The sequence below is a fragment of the Ciconia boyciana genome, chromosome 6 (genome assembly GCF_034638445.1).
Source record: "Ciconia boyciana chromosome 6, ASM3463844v1, whole genome shotgun sequence".
Lineage (NCBI taxonomy): Eukaryota > Metazoa > Chordata > Aves > Ciconiiformes > Ciconiidae > Ciconia > Ciconia boyciana.
The window spans coordinates 3,524,392-3,550,228 of record NC_132939.1 but is presented as its reverse complement, the minus strand read 5'-3'; the positions used below and the strand labels follow the sequence as shown (position 1 = coordinate 3,550,228).

Genomic DNA, 25,837 nt, shown 5'->3' with positions numbered 1-25,837 from the left:
AACTAATAAGTAATAAAGCTTCAAACAATAATAAATAAAGCTTTCTGTTCAAATTCAGTAGGAAGTGCATGCAAAATTGCTGTAAGATTTTTCTTTTGAGTAGTAAAACTTTTTTCCAAAATACTTAATCTGTCTTGGGTGAGGTTCAAGCCCCTAAGTGGCTGTGTAAAATAAAAGATCCTGTCTTCCCCATCTGCTGAATGCTATTCCCAGCTGAATTTGTCTCGTAACTGTGACTGTAGCCTCCCTCTGTAGGCAGAGAGAGGAGATTGAGCAAGGACTGTTCCCTCTGGGCGCAAGGAAAACTGCTGTATGGAAAGGATCCAACACCGAGTGTTGGAGTCTAAGCATGAAGTTTTGTTGCCAATTCGGAGCGTTTCACGCACACCAAAAAGGCAGGGGCAGGTTGGATTGCAACCTAAATGTTAAATAACACAATTCCTTGAGGGCTACTACTTAACAGCGTTTATGATGACTTGTGTATATGTGAAAATCAGTCGCGACACGAGCATATAGATCAAGAAAGGACTGTGGGTTTTTTGTTCAGAAAAGTTTTATATTGTTATAAATCAGGCACCCTTTTTTCTCCATAGATGTCCTTGTCTGGAGCAATGAAAGAATGATCCATTGGGTAGTGTCCATTGGTCTTAAAGAATACGCAAATAACCTTGTCGAGAGCGGAGTTCATGGTGCACTTGTGGCCTTAGATGAATCATTTGATTACAATGCATTAGCTCTCTTATTACAAATACCCACTCAAAACACACAGGTAAGCAAGAAGTAGCTACTTCATGGCCGACAAGATTTTTCTCCCCTCTAGGAAGGTTAAAAATGGAACTGACTGTTTTTTCCCTCAGGTAAGTGCATGTCTTTCTATTCCCAGCTCTAGAAACTTTAGAAATGGAAGGTTGTCCATTATTCTATAAGAGAAAAACATAGAATTATGCTTTTCTTACTGTTTTCTAATTGTTAATAACAATTCTGGTTGATAAATTAACTTGAACAAAAGATACTGTTTGAATATTTTCCTCATAGCCCACCTTCACAACATTAGTGTGAAAACTCATCGTTTTTGTTATTTGCTAGTTTTTATTCTGAAATAATTAAGTTTGAGCCAGAAATCATGAACTTTCATATCATAATGAAGGGGGGAAGGGCGAGCTGTTAAGTCTTCCTTAGATTTTTAAGTTATAACTTACTTAGTACTTGAAAAGTCACAATTTATGTTTATTAATCTGACAAGAAGGTATTAAACAATTTGGGTTATATTAAGTTTTAAAAATTACTATAGGTTACTAATTACTAATCTTTTGGAATTAATTTCCATTTCTTTCGTACTATAAACTTTAGGCTCGTGCTGTTCTGGAGAAGGAATTTAATAACCTTCTTGCTATGGGCACTGACAGAAGACTTGATGAAGTAAGTTACTTGAGCTGTTAACCCATTTTATGATCCTGGGAACTTTATCAGGACTGTTAAGTGAAAGGATTTAGCTTGAACCTCTTTAAGCTATTGACAGAATAGTGACAGAAATCTTAACTTGACATTCTTTGTCCTCAAGAGTTTCTGAATATGGCAGGTTTTGTGTATTTAGGTAAGATAACTTTGAATATGAAAGTATTGAGATGATTTGCAAGTTTGGTTTTTGTAGCTTGCGTGGTTAATGTCTAATAGCAACGCTTTGGGCTGAATCTCCTATATAAAATGTGGGAAAATTAGTGACCAGTGTTGCAAATGAACAAGCTATAACAGAGGAAGGCACTGTATAGCACATTTCAAACTGTTGTCCTAACAAGCAGTATTTCAAATAATTTTGAGTGTTTTTCAAGAAAGCTTGTGGTGTTAATATCTGTTAATACTGGTATAGTTGACCACCACGTATGTTTGCACATCAAAGTAATTTCTATCAGGCAGCCTGTGAGCTTACGGTGTATAAACTCTATTCAAATGTAATGACTATAAAACTCTAACAAACCAGGTGTGAGACTTTTTTGTAGACCCTGTGAACCCATAGCAGAAAGGAGAGAGTGTTACATCTTTAACCTTTTAATTGCTCTATGCTGTAACTTAGTGAACACTTTCAAGCTGGTGTTACTTCCCCAAGAGTAACTCTCTGCTACCCCTTCTTTGGTGCTAACAGGAGTTCATGTGGTAGCACACGGAGGCAAAAGTGATTCAGGTTAAGACTAAAGTGTCAAAACCCTAACATGGTTAACCAGGTCAGGGAACCAGTCCATGATATCTCAAACATCTGTGCTAGTATGAGGAAGAGGACAGGGGAAGGGTGAAAGTGCTGGCTTAAACTGCTTTTGCATTAGTGAGGTGAAGCATACACCAGTGTGTTGAGGAAGGAGGCTGCTATGACAGACCTTGACTGGTTTTGTGTTCATCTTTTGCCTAATGGACTTGTTGCAGCCCCTTTGTGGCACATCCTGACAGCTCTGTTCTCAGTATGCATCTCTACTGAGGTTTTAATAACATCATCAGAAAGCAGCTTGATAGTTTTCTAAGGTATTTTTCCTTAGCGATCTCAGACTGCAAGAGAAGGGGCTTTGAGGGAATGGATGTTTGCTGTGTTCTAGCAGCATCGGGCAATTTGATCATGAAGATCTCTTCAAATAATGCAGACACTTGTTTCCTAATTCTAAAATGGGATCAATCTTAAGTAAAATGGCTTTTAAGTGATTGAACTGTTTCTAAAGGTGAAGTTGGCAAATGGAGATGCACAATAGGTATATTTGCATTGACATAATACCTTCACTGCAAAAGACATTTTTGGAAGTGGGACTTAAACTATTGTGTTTAGTAAGTGCAATATTATATTTCTGAAGTGGAATATTACTTCAAAGATGCAGATGTATTAATGGGAGGAATATGCACCTGGGTAATTACAAGTTAAGTTTACCCAAGTACTTAAGCAAAACACTGCACAGCAATATAGTGTTTACTACAGTTACTTTTTTCCTCACTATCACTTCCTGTAATCTGTAGCATGAGAAAGCACAATAGCTGTATCATCATTCCTGTAAGACAGAATTAAAGGTTAAAAGCAATTGTTCAAATTAAGCCTCTATGTCATTGTTCCCAAAGCAGCTTTTATGTTTTCCTCCACTCCTCATCTCCCCTAAGAAGGAGTGATGTGACACTTATGAATTACTGCAAATCACGAAGTATAAACATTCGAAGGACAAAACATTTTCCTAAATGTGCCGAGCACGTGAATTTCCATAGTTACTGAGCTGAAGAGCCTACAGTCTAGCAGATAAATACAGATTGTTGTGAATGAAGACCTCTGCTGCTGTTGCACCTGAACCGTTCTGAAAATTAACTGATTCAGTGGTGATACATTTACTTAAGATTGTCAGCAATCCTTTTAATGTCGGTAACAATCCTACATTTTATGAATCGCTAATGATGTTTATCAATATAACAGGATGATGATAAGAGCTTTAGGAGAGCACCTTCATGGAGAAAGAAGTTTAGACCAAAGGACATAAGAGGTTTAGCTGCTGGATCAGCAGAGACTCTTCCTGCAAATTTCAGAGTTACAACCTCAATGTCTTCACCCTCTATGCAGCCAAAGAAGATGCAGATTGATGGTATTGATTTTGTATTATTTTAAGCATGATGCACTTTTTTGCTTGAGATTACAGGGGAATTAAGTTCAAATTACCTTTTTGCTGCATAAAAGCATCTGCCTTGTGCATGGTTGTGTATATAACACTGTGTTTAACCATAGGGTGCTTTATAATTTCAGGGATCTGTAATAGATGTGGAGTTTCTTTTTACTTCATTGGAATAACAAAATGAGAATTATAGTTAGAAATAAATTTATTTTGAACTAGGAAAATAAAATTACATGTTAGAAGTCTTTTAATCACGTGATGTGTAATTTCTAATTAGCAGCAATTACACCGATGTAAGTCCCACTTCTGAAATGCAGTAAAATGCATTCAAAAATGATGTGAGTAAACTCTTGAGTAAAAGGTGCATTACCCACCCTGCAGTGGTCACTTAAGTATTGATCATACTTGAAATCACTGTTTCATTCATTGCTGTGTACTTAATGAGCTATATGTATATGTACGCATGTGCGCACACAGATCTGTATTAAAAAACCCAAACAAACACAAAAAACCCCAGCTGGAAGTGGAAGTTGATCACCTGCCACATGAGGTATCTTGTCTGTTTAAAAACAGTCTCTTTAGCACCATGAGGATAAACTTTTGCTTGAGTTTGTTTTACAAAACACAAGTACAAATAAATGGAAAATGTATTGAATTGGAACAGACAGGATGAGAACTTCAGCATAACCTGTCAGAGTTGTCTCAGGTTCTGGAAACTGTATTTATGAGTGTAGCTCTAAGAAGCAACCTTTGCATCTAATGTTACTCTCTAAACTGTGAGCTATTTTAAATTTTAAATATTGTCACTAGCACAAAATATTTTCCAGAATTCATGTGGAAAATTCTGTGAAAAAGTCTTTACCATGTAAAACCCCTTTCTTTTTATGATATTGAAAAACCCCAGAAAATAAAAATATATAAGCTATATAAAATAGAGAATAAATTACTTATAAAATTACCTTTGCCAATTTCTGTGTGCTAGTTGGCACGCAGAGTTTTTTAGAATTCTTTTTGTTAGACACTGAAACTAGAGGTGGTTAATATACGAACTGTGAAATAAATTCTGCTTTTCTAACTTGTAACCTTAGACTTGGGTGAGTACAGTAGCTGTAATCAAATTGCTGTGAGGTGTTTTTTTTGAAAACTAACATGCATGCTGTGTTCTGCATGTCTTCCCATGCTTCTTGAAATAGGCAATGTATCAGGAACACAAAGATTGGATTCTGCCACAGTAAGGACCTACTCCTGTTAAAGCCTTCTCCTGGTGAGTAAAGTTGATAGGTATAATAGTAAAGCACCTATTTATGAAATAAAGTGTCAGGTATTTTAGTACAGTGAATTTACAGACTTACAAAACCATTTCAAGTTTTCAGGGTAGATTGTTATATTGAAAATCCGGAGCTTATTTTCTACAATGAAGACTGAGTGTTTAAATATTTACTTTTGTAAATATTGTATTCTTTTTGAGTTTTTTTTAAAACAGCCTCAAAAAGGACCCATTCTAAATAGCTGTGTAGAAAGTGTTGAAATCAAAGGCTGGATGAAACAGCTAGTGAAAGTGGGGAGGAGGGAAGGGAACTAAATTAGGCATATAAAAGAAAGAAAATAATTTAGTGTGTGACACTGCAGTTCAGATTATTGATCTTTCAGAGTCTTTGCTTGGTCAAAGTTACCCTGCTACAGTATACTTCAATATTGAATTGTTACAGGGGTAACTGCACCGTTTCCCAGTTCTTGGATACTTTATGCCACTGTGATTGCTTAGGCTGTCTGGTTGGATTTAGCTACATGCAGCCTAAATTTGGGTAGCTGTGAGCAGTGCTGACAGTAAAAGGCAACTTGATAACACAAGGGTGTTTACCACAAAATACATGTATTCTGGCTTATGAAAGATATGTAGTCCTGTCTTACTCCAGGATTTGGAGTGGATTTTTCTTCAGCAGTCTCTGCTGTATTTTCTCATGGAACAGTATTTCTCTTGTTTTACAAACAAGTCTGGAAACTAAATTTTTTTTTTTTACTATATTGGATTTTTAAAAAAATAAAAATCCAGTGAATCTTTCTGTCACTAGCTGGTATCTTCCATGGGCTATAAATTGCCTGTCTCTTCTGCTTACAGCTTCTTTCCTTCTCACCAGTAACATCCCTACCAACTCATGTATTGGCTGCCTTTTCTTCAAATTCTGAACCTTTTTGCATATACAAGTTTAGTTCTAAAAAGTTCTTATGTATGAAATGTTGAGAAGGGAAACTCTTGTACCTGGCAACTCAGATCATGTGGATCTGTCAGTTTATAATCTCAGGGGCTATCTTAAAATTTTTTCAGTTTCAAGGCATTGAAGTTTTAAGTCTTCCCCTCCCCCAGATTCTCCCCACTGTTTCAGGATTTTCTGTAGCCAGATGACCTAGGATAAAAATCTAGGGAGCAGAAATATTTGACCTCATATGCTTTACTTTGCATTGCAACTGAAGATTACAGAAGGCAATAAAATTGTATACATTATGGCATGGCAATAATTCGATGCATGGCTGCTACACTACTGAGCTGTTTGTGAGAAACTTAGAATGAAATGTTTTTAAAAAAACTGCTAATGGAATTTTTTTGTGTTTTTCTTTTTGTGTGTTTTGTTTTTGTTGTTGTTTTTACAGTTTACCCACACTATTTCTACCGGTGATATGCAGCATTTTGAACATTTGGAACCCTTAACCTGTTAATACTTGTTAAATGGACACTTTGAGATATTTTATTACAGAGTTTTTAATTAGCAAATAAATTCATGAGTACCATAGAGAAAATATTTTAGAATCTAAATGTTTCTTATATTTATGTGACTTCTCATTTATATAGTTACTTACTTTTTCTGTTTCTATTCAGTCTACAAATCAAATCATTGCTGATTTTTTTATTCTAATTTTAGTCTTTCCAACTGAATGTACTGTAATGCTTGTATGTATATGTCCCTATGAGTAATATAGGGTTTTTGTAAATTATGCAGTTACTGTAATTATCATTGTTTTTTAATAATGAAACTGAAGGTGAAAAGGATTTTAATACCTTTATAAAAGTATCATGACACCAAGCAGTATATATTTTGTCTTTCGGAAATGTTAGCTTAGATCTGAAAACAAGTCCAGCTTTTTTTCAGGTAAGCATATGTTGTTGTAGAAGGTATGGTACATGATTGTTCTTCTTTTCAGAACTGTACCTTTCCACCAAGAGGATTTGTCAAGTAGTGGAATTTGTCTTTATTTAAAATATAACTTGTTTTAAAAGCTGGGAGGAACTATAACACTACGGAACACGTTTTAGAAGTGATTGACTTGGTCATAACACTCTCTGCTGTATTAGTATAGCGTATCTTCACAGTGACTGAAAACAAGCCATAAACCAAGAACTGTTTTTATTTTTTTTTCCTTAACTGAGGAGGATAGACTTCATAGTAATTCCTGGTCGTAATCCACAGGCCACAGAGTTTTTTGTCCTAGATCTTTTTGATTGAAAACATTTGTGGAAAGATGCTGGTGAAACTAGTTTTAATGGACCAATCGTGAAGCACTGCAGTCTCATGTCACATGAATAGTGAAAGATGAAGGTACAATGGGCTGAAAACTAAAGCAGTGCAACTTCTAATAAAGGCCTTACTTTTCTTATGTAAGTCATCTTTTGTGTTTTGTAAACTTGTTCTAAAGAGTTGTCTGGACTTTACTTTTGATGGTTGTAGCCATTTTGGACTGTGTGAGTAGAGAAAATGTATCCAACACTTGTAAATGGCATATTAAAAAGCCAGCAAGAATCTGTTCAGATGGTGCATTATTTATTATGCAACAATATATATAGCATGTCTTTTTTCTTATTTTGTTTTCCACTTTTAACTTGCTTGTAAACTGAAATTCATTGTTACTGTTCTGTTTTTCTATTAATCTTTTGTGTATTTTCAGATTATGTAACGATATGTACAGTCTACTTTTGAACTATTTTTATCACAGTATTATTTATTGCTTTCTTTCAATAAAGTACTGATGCATTTTCCACTGCCAATAAAACACTATTGGAAAGCTAAGATCTAATTGTATGCAGGCAGATACTTTTGCGGTGAATGGATATTGTCAATAAAGCATCTTAATGATTGTTTGCTGCCCTGTAGATCTTGATTCAAATGATGACTTTTCTCCAGTAGAAAAATATTCCGTTAGATGTGACCTGTTCTTTGGAATTGTTCAAGTTCACATGCGTTAATCAGTCTTTGAAAACCAGTTTTCAGAAGAAAACCGCTTTATTGCCTACTTCTAGTAGTAGTTAGAGCTATGATTTACTTTTAAAAAAAAAGTAACAAAAACCTATCACACAACTTCAGTGTGTTCTGGTCCATGTCATGAAGATCGAAGTGCTGTTCTATATAGCAGCAACAGCTGCTTTGTTAATAAGATGAGATTACGACCCTAGTGATATTTGGGGAGAAACATAGGAGTCGAGGGAACCAATACAAAATTGCATCACAATAGGGCTGTTTATGTCAATTTTAATATATTTGTAAACCATTTCTTGTGTAGAAGGAAGACAGAAGGATAAACTTCCAGAATAACTGAAGCAGTAGTGAAGCATATTTCATCATGTCCTCTAGATCAACAGCAGGATGTGGAATGCATGGAATGGAGAAATATTGCCATTGATGCTTTAAACATTGTTCAATAATGCATCTCTGTTTGTCTAGCTTGTCCATATGAGTTGCTGTCTGATCGTTTGCAGTCTCTTTTATATTTTCAGAGAATCTATCTTTCTAGAAAAAGCTAAAATGAAACTGCAGGAGGAGATCCTGACTCACTGTTCAGCTAAACTTCACTGTTTGGAAAAAAAATTGCATAGACATTTCTGGTCACTGATGTGATAGTAGGTGTTCAAAGTCGTGTATTTTGTTGCTTCTCAAAAGTGAAAACAATGCGGAATAGACTTGTAAAATGTGAAAAGAAAATATGTTTATTATTTTAAGGCTGTAAAACCTCAACTGTTATGGAACAATGGAATTGACATGAGAGCTAGAATAAATGAGTGAAATAGAAAAAGCTTTCACGAACTGGCAAAACTGTGTGGTGACTTCCTTCTGAATTATACAGCAAAGCTATCTCACAGAAATCAAGAAAAACACTTCTCGCTCAATTTTAATAAACTCCCCCAGAAAGAAAAGCATGCATGTGCGTGTGTAAAAGGCATATGGATACGTTACAGTAATCTTTAAATAAAGCTTGGTTATATTTAACTTTTTATAAAATTGCTGAATGTCTTTAAAGGCTTTAGTTGGAGAGAGTGCTGTAAAAATTAAAGTAGGTGTTTTAAAATGTGAGAACCCTTTTTATCTGCAATAAGGAGATGGTAGAATTATCTGAGAGAACTTTAAACTTCCATTTTTTGCATGTTTAGAGGATGGGGAATCTCATACAGCTGTTATAACTTACTTCATCTTTCTCCTTTCAAACTGATGTAGAATTAAAAGACAAGAAGTTGCTTTTGCAGTGTCTTATGGACAGTAGTGGTTTATCGTGCCAAAACTCAGAGCAGAGCATGTGAATTAGTTCAAAGTAGAATTTATGCTTGGAACTAGGTAGAATGACTAGTTGACTTGCTGACTAGGGGTCAGCAAAATTAATTTTCAGATAACTAAAAATTGACAGAGTGTTACGTTGGAAGAGTTATTTCAGGGGTGATATTTTTGTTGAAACTAAAGAATTACTTTGCTTTTAAAAGGAAAGTGGTTTTTCACTTCTTGATAATTCCATTTTCAGGGTTGTAGTTGTGGTGCACTGCTGAAACTCAAGTTACTCTAAATTTTATTAATTTCATTTTTTGTTGTTAATAACTTTGCCCCCCCCAAAAAAAAAAGAAAAGAAAAAAAAGGCAATTGTAGTCTAATTTAGGTGGCAGCACCTCGTGGTTTTATATGGCATGTAGGAATGGATGGATGAAAAGTGATCTATAAACCACCTGTACACAGAGGGACAGGCGAAGGCTCTCCAACAGGGCACAGCAGCAGAGCCAGAAGTAATGCCAAAAGGATCGGGGTTTGCTGAGCCTGCTTTCTCCTCTAGCAGACATCTTTTTAAGGGTAAGTTTAGCCCACTTTTTAAAATACACTGTATTCGGATTATAGGGTAAATGACCCTATGTTTAATCCGGAAAAAGTTAATTGAGCCTATTTGTACTGTGAACTGACTACATTTGGCTTTAGGTGACTGGAGGTAGCTGTCCCACTAAGACTGGGAATTTTAGGTTGTGTTCCTCCCTCCAAAACTTGTGAAACTGTTCACCTGGATTTTTTTTCTTACCCTTTATTACAATTTGAATGTGTATATTTATCTGTAATGTTTTTCACTGGAAATGTCATTCCTTAGAGTCTGTTTCCCCTCCTCCAAAAGATATAAACAAGTAACTCTTACAAATAACTCTTCAAATACAAATAACTCTTCAGGTAGTAAGGCTGTGTTTTAAAACCCGATTGTTTCGCTTTTGGTATCTGTTTAATTTTGCTAGCCTGTCCCCAGTCGCATGTGAACCTTTTGCCCACCGCTAAAGAGACGGAAACCCCTCAAGACGGCGTAGTTGCAATTTCCAAAACGTGACTGTGCAAAAGTGAGTATTAAGAAAAAAAAAATGTTCAAAACCAAATCAAATCCGCTGTAGCCCTTTTTAAACTCCTGACGGTGCATTTTTAGTGTGCAGTAGTAGTGCTTGGCTATCTAATTCTCCCTAGCGATTTTAAGAAATAGGCAAAGGAATGAATCCGTTCCTACATGCCATATAAAACCACAAGGTGCTGCTACCTAAATTAGACTACAATTGCCTTTTTTTTTGGGGGGGGGTGGGGGGTTGTTAACAAAAAATCCATTGTCGGTTTAGATAGATATATCTATATATTTTTTTTTTTTCATGGCTCGGCGTAATGCTGGACACAGACGCCTCCCTCCCACGGCTGTGCCCCGGCCTGCAGCGGGGCTGCCTTACCGGGGGCCGCGGGCGGCCGGGCAGCACCGCCCGGCGGGGCGGGGCGCGGCGGGTCCCTCTCCCACCTGGAGCCGCCCCGCCGTGCGGGAAGAGGAAGTGGGAGCTCGGGAGAAGCGGAAATTGCAGCAGCAGCCGCCGCCGCCGCCAGCCCGGGAAGCACCGGCGGGCAGCCAGGGCAGCGGTGGCCGCAGGAGGAGGCGGCGGCAGCAGCCGGCGGGCGGCAGCGTAAGCGCGGTGGGGAGGGGGCGCGGGGGCTTCCCCGTCCCGCTTTGCCCGCCGGCGGAGCGGGGCGGCCCCGGGCGACAGCCCCACGCCCCCCTTGCCGCCGACGGGGAAGAGCCCCGGCGGGGCCGGCCGGCCGGCTTTGTTGGGCTGGGGCGGCGGCGGGCGCGCCCCGCGGGGGAGGGCTGGGGCGGCCCGGCCTTGCGTGCGGCCGAGCCCCGGGTCTTGCCGGGCCGGGAAGGGGGGCGCGGCCTCTAGCCGCAGGCCCGGCCGGCGTGCGCGGCGGTGCAGGGCTTCTCCCCGGTTCTCCCGGCCCTCCGCCCGCGGAGCTCCCTGAGGGGGGCGCGGGGCCGGAGGGCGCTGCCCCCGTGGGCAGCCGGTCGCTCTGCTGGGGAGAGGCCGAGCCAGCCTTACGTGACTCTGTCTCTTTATTTATTTATTTATTTATTTATTTAAACTCTGTAAAGCTGCCCGTAGTTCAAAGGCCCCAGAGCTGGTAACTTGAAAGAAGAAAGAGCGTCTGCTGTAGGACTCTCGGGGGGCTTGGAGAAGGCAGTGGCGATGAGGGGAAGACGGGGTGAGCCGTGCCATGGCCTGCGAAGGTCGGGCCTGAGGTGATCATCGAGTACTCAGAAGAGAGGAGTTTCCCTGCGATGTTCTTTTCCTCTGGTGCCCTGAAGGTGCTGCGGGGGGAATGGCAAGCTGCCAGGGCGGACCGCCGGTCCCCAGCAGGTAGCTGGGCCAGCATGAGTCCACGGTGCCCCCACTGAGCCTTGGCGTAGGCCTAGAGCTGCTGCTTGGTTCTCTTCACCTGCAATGCTATGTCTGGGCTTAAAGCGTTGGTGTCTCCCTTTGTTCCTTCCAGGAGCTGGTCCGTAGGGCCTGGGGAAGAGGGGAGTTCCCGAGGGTGCTGCTAAAGGTGCTGGGTAGGATGCTGTGACTGCTGATTAGTCATAACAGTGGCGAAGAGCAGAGCTGGCCAGATAAATTCAAAGCATATATTTAGCCTCCGTTTGCGTTTGAACCGTAATGTTTTCTTTTTCCTTCAGAAATTTGACCATGTGAGTCAGTGACTCATAAATAGATCATATTTCTCCACGTTTTGCTGTGGAAGAGATGCTAGAATAGCAAGCTGCTGCGGAAACCGGGCTTATTCCTGTTAGCTCCCCACTGGCAATAGGAAGTCTTGCCTGAGATTCCGTTGTTACTAGGCTGCTTTGCTCCCTTTTGTAATTCATTTTATAGAATGCAGTGTTGAGGTGTGGAAAAATATTGGCGTTTATGTGCACAATTTAGGAAGAAACATGGTGGATTCTGGGTTTTGTAAGGGTGTACCTGTGAAATCCGTCTTTTCTTCGTTATTTGTGAGAGTTTGAGGAGGAAGCCAAGAAGTCTAAACGTGAGGATCTAGCTTTTGTTCTTTCAAATACCCAAACACTGAATGCACAAAGCAAAACAAAACGATCAAGTGAATGCTTGAACCAAGCACTCGGGGAAAAAAGTTGTGTTTTGCACGAAATATGTAGAGTAACCATGCGCATATGTACCTGCACTTCAGCTCTTGTTACCTGAAGTCCATTTCTAACAACGTGCACAGCGTACAGCATGGTGAAGCACTGAGGGAAGGATACAAGCCATCCCTCTTAGGAGCAACCATAGGTTTGTGTTTGGTTACAAAGTTAGAACTTGGACCCTGGGTTGAGTTTCATCATTGAGCTGGTTCGGTTCTGCTTTCCAATGCTTTTGTTTTGGTGAGAGATTTGATTTTAGTGAAGGCCACATGGCGAACTAAAGAGCAGGAGAACCTGAGACACAATCGTGTGAGAGAAGGCTTTTTAGACAGGATATACTAAGGAGAATGATAAAATACCAATGTTCTAAAGGTTTGTATTATAAACATGTAGTCTCACGAGTTTTCTGGATATTAAGTAACGTAACAAATGCTAGTTCCTTAATTCCAAGAGGAATTTGGAGATGGGGGACCTGAAGAAGCATAAGGGGAAATGTACTACTACTTTGTCCGGATGTCATCTGCACTGCTCTTACACCCTCCTTCCAGGCTACTCTCTCATTTGCCACCTTGGTGTTTGACTATCAGTTTTTCAGTTGCTCTCATTCTTGTTACCAGTCCTGAAATTTCTGAAATGCTCCATAAAACTGGCTCATTGGTTTATTCTGTCAGGCTGAAGAGCAAGCGGTGTTTTTCTTCTCTGTGCGCTTTGCCTATGGATTATTGGTTATGCGTTTAAAAGGGAGTTTTCATTCCACCTACTGAATTATGCTTGTGTGAATGAAATAGTCCATGATAATCATCCTTATAATCTATACTTAATTAGAAAGATAAAGGGTAGTGGACAGAATGATGGTATGTTAAAGAACTGAACTCTAGCAGAATAGCGATGAAGAAAAGAAATCCTTCCTCTGACTCGTGTACCTGAAAAAGCTGGGAGAACAGGAAGCTTTTTTTGCTGTTTTTGTTTTGCGTTTTAGAATGTATTTATTTTTATTTACCTAGAATAAAGGGTATAAAATACAGCCACTAGCACCAGGCAGGTTAGGTGTTCTGCTCACTAGTCACGTTCCAAAGTGTTCATTAAAGGCGTCCAACTTGATACTCCACAGGGGATAAGGTTTCCAGAAAGTGAGATGCCCAAAATCATTAGTCGCTTAAAAGTGTTGAATGTTGTTTCTAGATGTCATTGCTTGCCTTTTTGAGTTTTGCTTCCTGCTGTCAGTACTCCAGCACTCGCTCTCTGTTTCTTCTGAAAGTCAGATGAGACACTTGAGTTTGTGTAAGAATTTCACAAACGGTGATCTGAGAAACTAGTAACTCTTGCACTCGGTTGTTGCAGGCAGGTGGACTGATGTCTAGATTGCATGCAAATTCTTACAGTTGTTTGGATTTCTTTCATAATGCTGAAACTCATTACACAACGGAGGAAACATGTAGGTTATGCTGCCTAATAAGCAATATCATGCTTATCATTAGTAATGGCTGGGAAAAAAACATCTCTTCCTATGCCTTAAATATATGCATCGGATCTAGAATTAGCGACAGTCTTCAGAAGTGGATGTTGGTTTGGAGACCTGTTTGAAGAGAAGTGAATTTTTCAGTGCAGTGAGTGAAGAAAAGACACATATTAATTTGGGCAAGGAAAGACTTCCTTGTTCTCTTTGAAATCACGTCGGTGACCGCTCCTAACCTTTTTGCAGTGCCAACAGGAAAACTAAAAGGGGTTTTCAAACCAGCTTGAGAAGGCAGCCTGAGAGCCAATGGTCAAATCTACTTTCACTGCAAATATAGCTTCTGTTTATTCTGTTAAATAACATACTTTATTGGGAATTTTGGATTGCGTCTCCATCGGCTTATACCTAATATACAATGAGTTGACATGTAACTGGAGTGTGACAGTGCTTCTTCTGATGGTGTTGCAGATGTGGAAGGCTACTGCAGGCCACACCATTTCTGTCAATCAGGATGACGGAGCCGATGACTGGGAGACCGATCCTGATTTTGTGGTATGGCTTTCGAATTGTATCGACTCAGCGGAAGTGTGTTACGTAACACGTTAAAGAGTAATTCTTCAGGGCGGGGGCTATGTCTCAGCAAAATAAACTGATAGGAGCATGTTCCTGGAAGGAGGGAGAATTAAGGGGTTTTGCCTGTGAGTGATTAACAAAACTACCTTGTCTTGGCTGGGTTCTGCAGGGAAGTCTGTACAGAAGAGATTTGTGTCAAGAAGCAGCAGCTTCTTGGGGCTGAATGTGTGCACCGTGCATTTCAGCAGGAGCCAAAGCACAGGGCTCACAGCAGAAGAGCAGTGAAGGTGGTCTTAACTGCTTTTCTAACTATTCCGATCTCGCCAACGGCTGAAGGCTTTTGCTGTTAACTCTAAAGTGCAAATAACTAGTAACGCCTTTGGGTTTTTGACTGTTTTATGTGTGTCCTTCACAGAATGATGTGAGTGAGAAAGAACAGCGCTGGGGGGCCAAAACTGTGAAGGGATCCGGCCATCAAGAGCACATCAAGTAAAGCAGCTCTCTTTTTAAATTTATTAATAGTCACAATCCCAGGCGACTTAATCAACTCATGTTCTCGGTTACTTGTATCTTCATAATTAAAACAAGAGTCTCTCTGTAGAAGATTGATTATTTGCCAGATTGCTGGTTTTTAAAATATGTCAGTATCTTCAGATCTGAAATCTTAAAACCAGAACTATGGTGTAGGGACTCTTAAATCTTTCTTTTTAACTGGAAATGTTATTTTTCCTGCTTTTTTGTGTCTGGAAAGTTTCTTCATTCTGTTTTGGTGCAAGAGCCAATACTGCCAGGGGAGAAGTTTGTGTTGGGTGATCTGAGCAGCTTCAGTTTGGTACTTTAATGATACATTTGGTCCCTTAATTCTTAGGCTTTGTTTAGAAAACTGCTACCAAACTCATAAAAATTCTGGCAAAGTAACAAATCAAGCCCTCTGGCAGAAAAGCAAATGAATGCATCACGAAGGGCTACGTGAGACAGAAATAATCCATCTTCTGAACCTTGTACTTCTTACGAAAAGTGTCCAAGACTTAACTTTAAAGCAGCTGTAGGAAATCTGCGATTGTGATGTTCACTTTGGTTTTGCTTGTGTGTTTCTGGGGCATCAACCCACGGGGTATAAAGCTAAGAGTAAATGTCATCAGCGTTGCAAACGGAGAGAGACTGAACTATGTGGCTTACTTCAGGGATCAATTTTATTCTGCCCTATTTGGAGTGCAGTGGGGACGCCTACTGGCTGAATTATGCCTGAGGAAGCTTTAAACTCAGGTGGGAAGTGTTTTAAGGTACAGATTTGTCCTTCTTGTATGTAGCCTGCACGACCGTAAGTTCAATTCGTGCATATTGCAAGGGAACACTTGGGGAAGAGGAGGTGCATGTCTCCTTGCATCCTTCTTTTGCATTATAGTTGTGTCCAGAATGCTCAGTTAGAATTAGAGTCCCGTTACCATAGGGACCATATGATAAGAGATGATCCCTATTCTGAAAAGTTGCCATCTAAATAAAAAGTGTTGGAAAGAACTTAAATTAGGATGTGAGAAGAAAATATGTTTCAGGCACATATAAATTCTAGGTAATTGATTGTTCAAATAGCAAAATACCCTTCCATGTTAGTCTTAAAACCAACGTGCTTTTTTTTTTCTTTAGACAATGTTTTGCAGTGGAATAAATTCTGTTTCTCAGAATATTATGCAGTGCTTTGTGCACTAAAAAAATGGGAAGGGCTTGAAAAATACAAGTTGTCCAACTTTTAATTAAGATGGTATTTTTATCATCCTTTTATTTTGCATCTCTTTGAAGTTATTTTCTGAAACTTTCTTAGTAAAACTTGGTGCTAAACTGTCTGTCTTTAAAGTATTCATCAGCTGAGAGAGAATGTATTCCAAGAACACCAGAACCTCAAAGAGAAGGAGCTTGAAACAGGACCAAAAGCTTCCCACGGCTATGGAGGGAAATTTGGCGTTGAACAAGATCGCATGGATAAAGTAAGTATGAATGCTTTCCTGGGATGATATTATAAACCTTGCCTTGCCTTGCCAGTGGCCAGCACAGCTATGTATGTGAGTTACACTTGTTGAAGGTGCAAAGTTGTTCCAAAGAAGGTTCCAAAGTTGTTCTTTGCTAGGTTTGGAGACGTAGAAGCTCAGATCATGGCATAAGCTATATACAGTGGTGGCTTATTTTGAGGGCAGAAGCATCACTCTTACAGTGCTCTAACAAGAATACTTGTAACCACTATTACCCAAATCTGTCAGGTATCATGCTCTGTTCCCTAATTAAATCAAGATGCTCCTACAGAAAGAACTGAACTAAAGCACTTGAAGCATCAGGAACAAGTATTTCTGGTGGCAAATTAGGATTTTGTGAATGACAAGGAGAAGTTCTGGGATGTGCAGTGGCCCCACATGTTTTTGTTTGATGCTTGCTCTGTCTTCAGAGCAAGTCTACTTGCTTGTGTCCTGGGTGGATTCCCCTGGAGTCAAGATTCAAGTTTCTAAAAGTATATTTCTAAATTAAGGAAGTACTTCATGCATTAATATATCCAGTATTTTTTTTATTTCGATGCCAGCTCTTCTATGCATATAGAGGTTGCCAAAGAATGAAGAAAAGGGTGTGCTGCTGCTTTTAAATTAGAGGGCAACTCTCTTAAACAGTGGTAAACTGTGAACAGTGACAAGTAATCCAAGTATTTCAAAATAGTTTGTACTTCATTCAGATGGTAATGTTTTACGTAAGGACTTGATGGCTGTTTGAGTTACACTCTATTAACAAAAGTAGTGATAATTCTTAATGTAATTCCATTATGCATGTGATAATTAGGCATATCAACTCTTAGCTAGTTTCTTTCATGTATTCTGTTAAAATAAGAGCCAAACTGTGTCCTGAATAAAAATTATTTTATTTTCTTACTTTATTTACTTTCTGGGTTTCTAGTAATTTGACAGCCTTAAAGTTTTGCTGAATTCCCATATTCCAGAGTAAATTGCTGTATAATTCTCAATGGGCCTTTGAAATAGGCTAACCTAACCTTTGAATCTGGGAAAGGAATTGCTGAGACCATTCAACCATTAGGTCTGTTCTGCAGCTGCGCAGCTCTCTAGTGTCAGCAAGTTATCCCTCACCTGTGTCCATGGGGAAAAAAGAAAGAAACAAAAGTGAGTACTGTTTCCTGTAGGCCAGAATTAACCACCAGGAAAAACATAATGGTCATGCCCATCTGAGTGATACTGGTGGCAGATGTTCATAATTTATTTTTTTAATAAAGCTTTCTTCCTTGCAAGTGTAGTTCTAAAACCTTATAATTGAGATCTCTCCTTCACAGGTATCTGTGGCTCTGTGCAGGTGTGCTAGTATTAAGGCTTGACTCACCTGAGGTAAATGAGCATTACTGCAGTGTTGTCCGTGGTACAGGTTTTTGCTGCATTTAGGACAAAACCTTGATGCTGACTTAAAATGAACAGCTACATCATTCTATACGCCAGGCCTCCGTAACTGATTTAAAATGTAGCAGAGTATTGTGCTGAGGAATTACGAGGGTAAATTTACTCTGAAATACAGATTTCCAAGAAAAATCTTTTTCTAAGTCTTTTTAGAAAAGAGGTATATTGTGGTGCTTGGTATTTGATGAAATGCAGAAAGTTCTGGTACCACATAAAGAAAACAATGTGCTTAAACCTTACCTGCCTCAACTGGTATAACAAAAGAGGGATCATGTAAAACCGCATAAAACCTAGGATTTTCAGAGCTTCATGTCTTACGTAAATGTAATGGGTAACAGGAAGAAGAAAGGGAGGTGGGAGCCTTTTCTGTCACATTTAAAGTTACTCTACTACAGAGCACCTGCAAAATGAACAAGAGTATGACTGTTTCAGTCAGGAAAAGAAAGGAGCTTTTATATTGCTTGTAAGTTAAGGTGGTGTCCTATTATGGACACCTTGTTCTGTTACCTGGCAATTACTTCAGCCATTATGTGCAGTAATGTTTTGTTTTCCTAAGTGCTGGGAACATTCCCCCCAGCACCTGTGGGGGAAAAAAAAGAAAAAAAATAAGGGCAAATACTGTAAAAGCCAAGTTACTTACGGTTTCTAGACACCTTGTGTCCTCAAATTAATTCACCTTGGTCCAGCTGTCTGATACTGGTACAAGATAAGCAGTTTCTCATTCCTCAAAGGTCGGAGCCTGGGGCAGCTGCTTGGAGGGTGCTCTGCTGCAGCCGCAGATGCCGACTGCCCCGCGCACGGGGACGGGTGCTGGAACCTGCGGTGCTGCACGGGGCGGGTGGTGGTGTTGAGTCAGGAGAGGTGCTTGTCGCAGGGTGCAGCCTCTCAATCTGGACACGGCTGTGTGCAGCAGGTTTATAGGGTCTTCTCTTTCTGCCTCTGACAGGAATTGTATGCATTTGAGCAACAGACTCAAATGTTAGATTAAAGTGGCAACTTGCAAGTTGCTCTGGCCAGTGCTCAGTTTTGGCACTGGACAAGAAAAAACATATTTTGGCTATGTTATATAGCACCCCTGAAGGTGCTAGGATCTAGCATTGATTCCAGGATCTAGAAGGGTGTCCTAGCACTAGATTAGTGTAACACTAGCAAATGCTATCTGGATGTACTTTCAGGTATTTAATTACATATCCTTGTGTCTTACCTGAAGCCAGTGACAGGGCGATGTAACTACGCCTCGACTTGCCATGTTCAGCTTGGGTGCCAGGGACAGGCTCAAATGGGAGGCTGTGGGGCTGGGATGCCTTTAGCACGGAGAGCTGTGTCTTGATGTGGATGCACCGCTTCATGTTGTCATGCCATTTTGCAAGTGAGGAGCAAGTATAGAGAGAAGATGCCTAATTTTGATTTATGTAGAAGATCAGGGTGCCTCCCTAAAAGAAAGTCAGTGGAAAACCTAGCTGTAGTTGTATTTGGTTGCAATCTAATACCAGCAAACAGATCTGTAATAATATGCCTAAATACAAGGCTGTGTATTTTATCTGGAACTAATCCTTATTTTAAATTCTGCATGAACACCATCAAGATCTTTCTTGTTTTCATTCCTGTGGTTTTGAAGTAAAAATATAGAGCGTAAAACAGTCTTCATAAAATACAGTCATTGCTGTCAGACTCTTTCTTGGCGCTTCCCTTGCCTAGGCTGTATTGGTAGCATGGTGACAGTCTTGTAAAGACTTCTCAAGTGAGCGGCAACTTCCAAGGAAATTAGTTTCAACAGGAAGAGTGGCGGTAATGCATGTTTGTAACAAAGCTTATCCTCAAGTTCCTTGGTTGCAGTGTTTTCTCTTACATACAGAACTGTATGGAACTGCTGCCTGTTTCTGAACTTTCCAATTTCTTTCAGTCAGCTGTTGGACATGAATATCAATCCAAGCTTTCTAAGCATTGCTCCCAAGTGGATTCGGTGAAAGGGTTTGGTGGCAAGTTTGGAGTACAAACCGATAGAGTTGACCAGGTAAGCAATTTCATCTTGTACTGGAGCTACTCGAAGTAGTTGAGTTTATCATTTTGTATGTACAGCTGAAAAATTCCAATACCTTAAAATGCTGGTGTGGTCTGCTCTTCCTGCTGTATTTGAAGTTTAGCAGTAAACTAACACAGACTGTTATGGAGATAAATTTCTGTTCAAAGCAAAATAGAAAAAAACCCTTATGGGAAATTGAGATGAGTTGAAAAGAAAACTGAAAAGAGATGTTAAAATATGCCTTTTAGCCATGCTGTGTTCTTTGATGAGGATAAAATCAGCGTGAATGCTACAGGAGGAGGGATTTGGGGATGGTTTGTTCTGTATTGCAATATGAACTACTGGGCAGGATAATTGGCGACCCGTTCCAAGACTGCGTAACAGCCCCAGCATGGAAATGCCGAATTCCTATTGTACTGAATTGCAGAACCTGGCAAGACGAGGGTATGTTGGTAGTACAATTTGCTTTGGCAATGGATGACAAAAACCCTTGCCATGAATACATGTACTAAATTATCATGTAAATGGATATGGCCTATAAGTTAAGTAGGTATTTATGCTCCCGATCAAGGAGGTCAGAGCAGTATGGAAAGACACAGGAACTTTCCGTGTTGTTTGTCCACTGAAGTGCATGCAGTTTTTTCTACTCATATTTAACTCTTTGTCACACCTGCAACTTTATTTCTCTTCCAGTCAGCTGTTGGGTTTGAATATCAGGGGAAAACTGAGAAGCATGCTTCCCAAAAAGGTAAAGTGGTGAGGTGGTCGCCTCTGTAGACACATGTTTTTTTATAAATCATAGAGTAGATCTCTATTCTTTTACTCTTTGTAAAAGACCTCATTTAGTGAGGCTTCCACATGACGCTCTCAGTGAATCAAATGTTGAGGGGTCTGGGTGGAAGAGAAGATGAAAAAATGAATTTCAAAGCAATTTCATGAGTTGATGAGGTTTTAAGACAAGGAAGTAACCTGTTATCATGAGTCTTACTTTTCTTTTGGAAGTGAGGTTCAAGGGCATTTTAGAAAGCTTGGGAGTTGTTCTTTGCTGTATTACACCCTATTGGAAATAGGGAGTAGATTTAAGAGGAGCCATCGTAAACTATAGGACTGCTGCCCATCTTATTTTCTGTGTTTAAAATTAAACTTAATTTTGTGTGCTAAAGAGTGATATTTCAGTTCTGAAATAACTTTTCTTTCCCCCCCCTCAATTGCTAGGATATGATGTTTCTATGAAAAGCTTCTTAATTTCATTTTTATTGTGCTTTGCTCTCAATGCAGACTACTCAAGTGGTTTTGGTGGAAAATACGGAGTACAGGCTGACAGAGTGGACAAGAGTGCAGTGGGGTTTGATTACCAGGGTAAAACTGAGAAACATGAGTCACAGAAGGGTGAGTAGACACACATCTTGGTGGGTTCATACTCAGATGTAGTAGGCATTCATGAAAGGCAGTGTTGTAAAATACTAATTTTTTACATCTGTTGCACTCCTGCTGAAAGTTAACACTAAAAGTTATGTTGCTGAAAACTTTGACTTCTGAAAAAGAAACCTAAAACATAGATTCTGACTGGTTTTAAGTGATAAGCCAACTGCCATTACTTTGGAAGCAGGGCACATAGGTTTGTCTGGAGGATTTTTGCAACTTCTTTTGAAAAGCTGTAGATTAAAGTACTGAGACTGTGAGCAGTTTAACCACAACAGAGAAGCATTTCTAAAAGAATCAGCTGTTTGTATATTAAAACATTTATCAGAGTTAGTAGTGTTTAGAGTTAATATTGTGTTGCTAATCAGGTTTCCAGGAATATCTGATCAAAAATCGACCATTTTATTGAAAAATTGTGACATTTTTGCCATCTGTTTTCTGTTTATCTCAAAGAAATGTTTGCACTCTAGAAATGCTAAAGAGAAGAAGGGGGTGTTTGTTTAAAAGCATCCAGGCTGTTGCTGACATGGTTTTTGAAGTTCACTTTGCTATAAGTGTCTTAAGAATTTTATCAAGGAGTCAAGTAGCAGAATTGCTGATATCGCCCAGCAGTTGAACTGCATATGATGCTATTTTATTTTCCATCCTGAGAGAATGTATTCTGAAGAATTTATGACTTCAGTGTCTGGAATCAAGATTAACCAGGGATGTCAGTGCTTCTTTTAATACGTAATGTAATGTTAGCAGGTCTGATTATCACAATTTTTCAAGGTAATATTTTGTTATTGAACACTTACAAACAAAATTCTTCACTCTTATCTCTAGATTATTCCAAGGGCTTTGGTGGTAAATATGGTGTTGACAAGGACAAAGTGGACAAAAGTGCTGTTGGCTTTGAATATCAAGGCAAAACGGAAAAACATGAATCACAGAAAGGTTTTTATTATCTTATTTAAAAATACTAGTTCAAATCAATCAGCCTTTTAAACCTGGGAAAAAATATTTTGTTTGGGGTTTTTTTTGTGGTAAATGTGTGTTTTGTGTATGCAGATTTTTGTTTCCCTTAAATGAAAAGGAAGGCATTGTAAACTGTCCCTGAGTTTCACAGCCTGATTTCCAAGGGGCCTTATGTCCGTATGGATGTTATTGAAAGAAATGTGGAGTTGCACAGATCTATGGGATTCGGAGGCAGTATCAAGTCCTTAATTATTTATATATCTATGTTGCACGTATATATATGTGTGTTACATGGCTTCAGGTGGAAAGTGCATCAGATTCTTCAAATCTTTGACTGTTATTGAGCCTGGATGGTGTAACTTTCACTGGATTTGTGGTGCTTCCTTGCATCGTGATCCTAGAGTTACTGAACGGGTATCCTTCCCCTCTGTTGAGGCAGTGTAGCAGGGGGGCGAAAAAGAGTGAAAGAGAGTATCGTCAATGACAGGGCAGCTTGTCCCATAAGATGTTCCTGTTTTTTTATTAAATACTGTTTACAGTCATAAACTGCAGTAATGTTTTCTGAAACTTCATGCATACAGATTATGTAAAGGGGTTTGGAGGCAAGTTTGGTGTGCAGACAGACAGACAAGACAAATGTGCCCTTGGCTGGGACCACCAGGAGAAAGTGCAGCTGCATGAATCCCAGAAAGGTATATCAGTTCACAATTCTTTGCCATTCTTTCTGACTTCCCTCATTTTGACTTTTCTCTTCCCTGTGTTAACTGTCCTCCCCCGGTATCGTTGGCCACAGCCTTACAGTAGCTGACCTGAATCTCCTTTTTCTGTGTTTGAACGGTTGCTGTGTATTGGTTGTACTGGTGCCTGCAAAGCAGGTTTAACACATCAGATGCTGAGGCCCTGAAAGTTCAGACTTAGTGATAAGTTCTCAGTGGAGAAGCTTTACGAGTCTGCAGGTAGCCTGTGTTATTTTTTTCCTTTTTCAGTTGAGTTGTGCAAACCACAAACTAGCAATTTCTTTGTACTTTCAACAAATAATCTCCCTTTTCTGGTTTCTATTATGTATACCCCTATTTTCATGCAGGGGAAATCTAATATCTAATGCTGTCCTTTCTCATTGCCTGTGAGGTACCTTTTCCTATGAAATACTGGTACCCAGAAGAAAAGTTGCAAAACAACGATTGTTCCCAAGCCCTTTGCCTGGCACCACTCTTAACTGAAAGAAATTAAATTAATTATTATTATTTGTTTTTAAATTAAAAGTGATCCTCAGAATATTGTTCTGTTGTATGCTCTAGCAGATTTGTTGTGAGAGGATTACCTGGAGCCCTTTTTTTTTGTGCCCTCATTTTATACCATATATTAAAATGGCTCTTCTAAGGCAGCAAAAGAGAATGGTCATAGGTCTTAGCCGAGAGCTTTTATTCCTCAAGCTGTGCAGCAGCAGGAATATTCCTTTAAACAATGCTGTGGAGGAATATCTGAAGGATGGTCTCTGTGGACCCTATCTTAACACCTCCTTAAAAGTCAGATGTGTAGTGTACAAATGTTAACCACGCTGATGAAGGAAGCTCATTTTATTCTCTTGTATCCTGTTGTATGTTGTTTTGTTTTGGTGAAATACTATGTGTGTGTTTGTGTTCATAATGTTGATCAAATGCAAGTGCATTATGCAGTATGTATGAAAAATGTTGAGAAGTGCTTTTTTCTGTGACTTCAGAATGGTGTTCTTATGTCTGATAAATCATGTTGACATCTTCTTAATCTCAAGTGGAAACTTCTTTTGAATTTACTCTTACAAAAGTGTATTGAGTTTTTTTTTTTCACCATCCAAAATTATTGGTAATTGAGAAATACTGCAAAAATTATTTTCAGTGTCTCTGACTAAACTTCTCTATTTTCCTCCCTTCATTTTAATTTATTACATGTGGCTTTTTCAGACTATAAGAGTGGTTTCGGAGGGAAATTTGGTGTACAGACAGAAAGGCAGGACCCATCTGCTGTGGGGTTTGATTACAAGGAGAAACTAGCCAAGCATGAATCTCAACAAGGCACCGTTTTCACTTGTTACTTTCTTAACAGTGCAGCCACTTCTCACACAGTCTTAAATAGTTGTCTGAGTAGATTGATGCTAGTAATGTGCAGGCACTTTCTTGCGCTTCTATTCCTACATGATCTAGCAATGTTCTTCCATTTTATTCTTAAAATGTTACATAAAGCAAGCCTGTATTCAGGAAACAGATATCCAATGTTTAGTTAACAGCTCTACAACATTATGCATTAAGTTAATAGCTATACATACAGTGTGATAATAACGACATTAGTATGTCTAGTATTATTAGTATGATGTTAATGACGTCGTGCTTACCAGTTTTAGAGTCTAAATGTGAAGTTTTGCCTGGACAAATTGGTGGAAAAATATTCAGATAAGGACCATGCATGTAACCATTAACAAGCAATGGGTTATAGCAAGATCATTTTAAAATGATTGTAGTCTTTAAAACAAGAAGTAGGGAATGTTTGTGGTTCTTGGGTGAGCAAATACTGTTATAATGCTCTCTTTATTCATTGTGAAATAGTTGGGGTACAAACCATGAATTCCTGGTTTTCCGTTATCTTAAAGTGAGAAGTCTGGATCAGGAAAATGTAAGTGTAGTATATTTATTCTGGCTGAAAATACATACAAAGCTGAAGAAAATGAGGTTGTTCATTCTGATAGTCAATATTTTTCTGTGCTACAGTGACACAAATTCAAACTTTTAGAGTGTCAGATGTGCCTTAGCAGAGCCCAAGTACAAACACTAAAATAGCTGGCTAGGGGACCCAGGTGGTTTTGGAGCTGAGAGGAGAAGGAGTAATTGTGATTGTATTCCAGGGGCGTATAGGAAAGCCTGTCCACCTACAGAGTCTAAGGGCACGTTCCTACAGCTCACTGCCACCAGAAAGAGGTGTTTTTCCAGCCACACACTCTTGCTGCTTCTGTTGCGCTGGCTCTGGTGCTTGTCAGACATTTCTCTGAGTACAACTCACTAGAAAGAGCAGAAAGCTACTCTTGTTAGGGTTGGTTTGTTGTTTTTCTTGTTAATGCCACTAGTGAGTTAAACTGATTTTGAGGTGTAACAAGTGCTAGAGTCAGCATCAGGTGAGAGTAAGAGTGTGCAGCTCAGGGGTGGTACAGAATAGTGCAGCCACCCCGCTTCTGTGGCGGTGAGTTGTTGCAGGCTCGTGCTGTCTTGTGGAATTGCCCTTTTCCATATGTAGAGCAGGAGTTATTACCAATGACTTTAACATTCATCAGTTGAGTATCACGACTAAATCCACTGGAATGAGAAATTTGTTATATTTTCCTGCCATTCATAGAATTTACCAAGTTAAAGAGAAAAAAACACCTCTGTGGTCACCGAAGACTGGATATCGCTCCTTTGAGCAAAGCAAAATGGCTTAGGTTATATGATTACTGCAGAGGGCTAAGAATTGGTGCTGTGAAAGGCTGTGTTACAGAAGTGATGCATTAGAAGGGCTCATCCCTTATTCCTTGCTTGATACCTTATCAGTCCTCAGCTTAATGTTTACTCAAAGAATGCATGTGGCCCACAATCTGTCATCTGCTGGTGTA

At 39.4% G+C, this 25,837-nt stretch overlaps 2 protein-coding genes across 6 annotated transcripts in view; both read left to right on the top strand.

Moving 5' to 3' along the window:
* PPFIA1 (PTPRF interacting protein alpha 1) overlaps nucleotides 1-8,824 on the top strand; it is a 61,366-nt gene extending 52,542 nt beyond the window's left edge. The window contains exons 25-29 of one of the 4 annotated variants that reach the window (XM_072864329.1): nucleotides 594-769; nucleotides 1,351-1,419; nucleotides 3,434-3,599; nucleotides 4,820-4,890; nucleotides 6,276-8,822. In XM_072864329.1, coding sequence (XP_072720430.1) covers nucleotides 594-769; nucleotides 1,351-1,419; nucleotides 3,434-3,599; nucleotides 4,820-4,878 — 470 coding nt within the window. In that variant the 3' untranslated portion in view covers nucleotides 4,879-4,890; nucleotides 6,276-8,822. Of the gene's footprint in view, nucleotides 1-593; nucleotides 770-1,350; nucleotides 1,420-3,433; nucleotides 3,600-4,819; nucleotides 4,891-6,275 lie in introns of all 4 variants that reach the window. The other 3 variants (XM_072864332.1, XM_072864330.1, XM_072864333.1) reach the window with 3 other exon arrangements.
* A 1,865-nt stretch (nucleotides 8,825-10,689) lies between these two features.
* Nucleotides 10,690-25,837, top strand: part of CTTN (cortactin) — a 28,697-nt gene continuing 13,549 nt past the window's right edge. The window contains exons 1-10 of one of the 2 annotated variants that reach the window (XM_072863857.1): nucleotides 10,690-10,845; nucleotides 14,278-14,361; nucleotides 14,798-14,871; nucleotides 16,235-16,364; nucleotides 19,723-19,833; nucleotides 20,536-20,590; nucleotides 21,121-21,231; nucleotides 22,090-22,200; nucleotides 22,803-22,913; nucleotides 24,162-24,272. In XM_072863857.1, the coding sequence (XP_072719958.1) occupies nucleotides 14,278-14,361; nucleotides 14,798-14,871; nucleotides 16,235-16,364; nucleotides 19,723-19,833; nucleotides 20,536-20,590; nucleotides 21,121-21,231; nucleotides 22,090-22,200; nucleotides 22,803-22,913; nucleotides 24,162-24,272 (898 nt within the window). In that variant the 5' untranslated portion in view covers nucleotides 10,690-10,845. The remainder of the gene's footprint in view (nucleotides 10,846-14,277; nucleotides 14,362-14,797; nucleotides 14,872-16,234; nucleotides 16,365-19,722; nucleotides 19,834-20,535; nucleotides 20,591-21,120; nucleotides 21,232-22,089; nucleotides 22,201-22,802; nucleotides 22,914-24,161; nucleotides 24,273-25,837) is intronic. The other variant, XM_072863858.1, reaches the window with a different exon arrangement.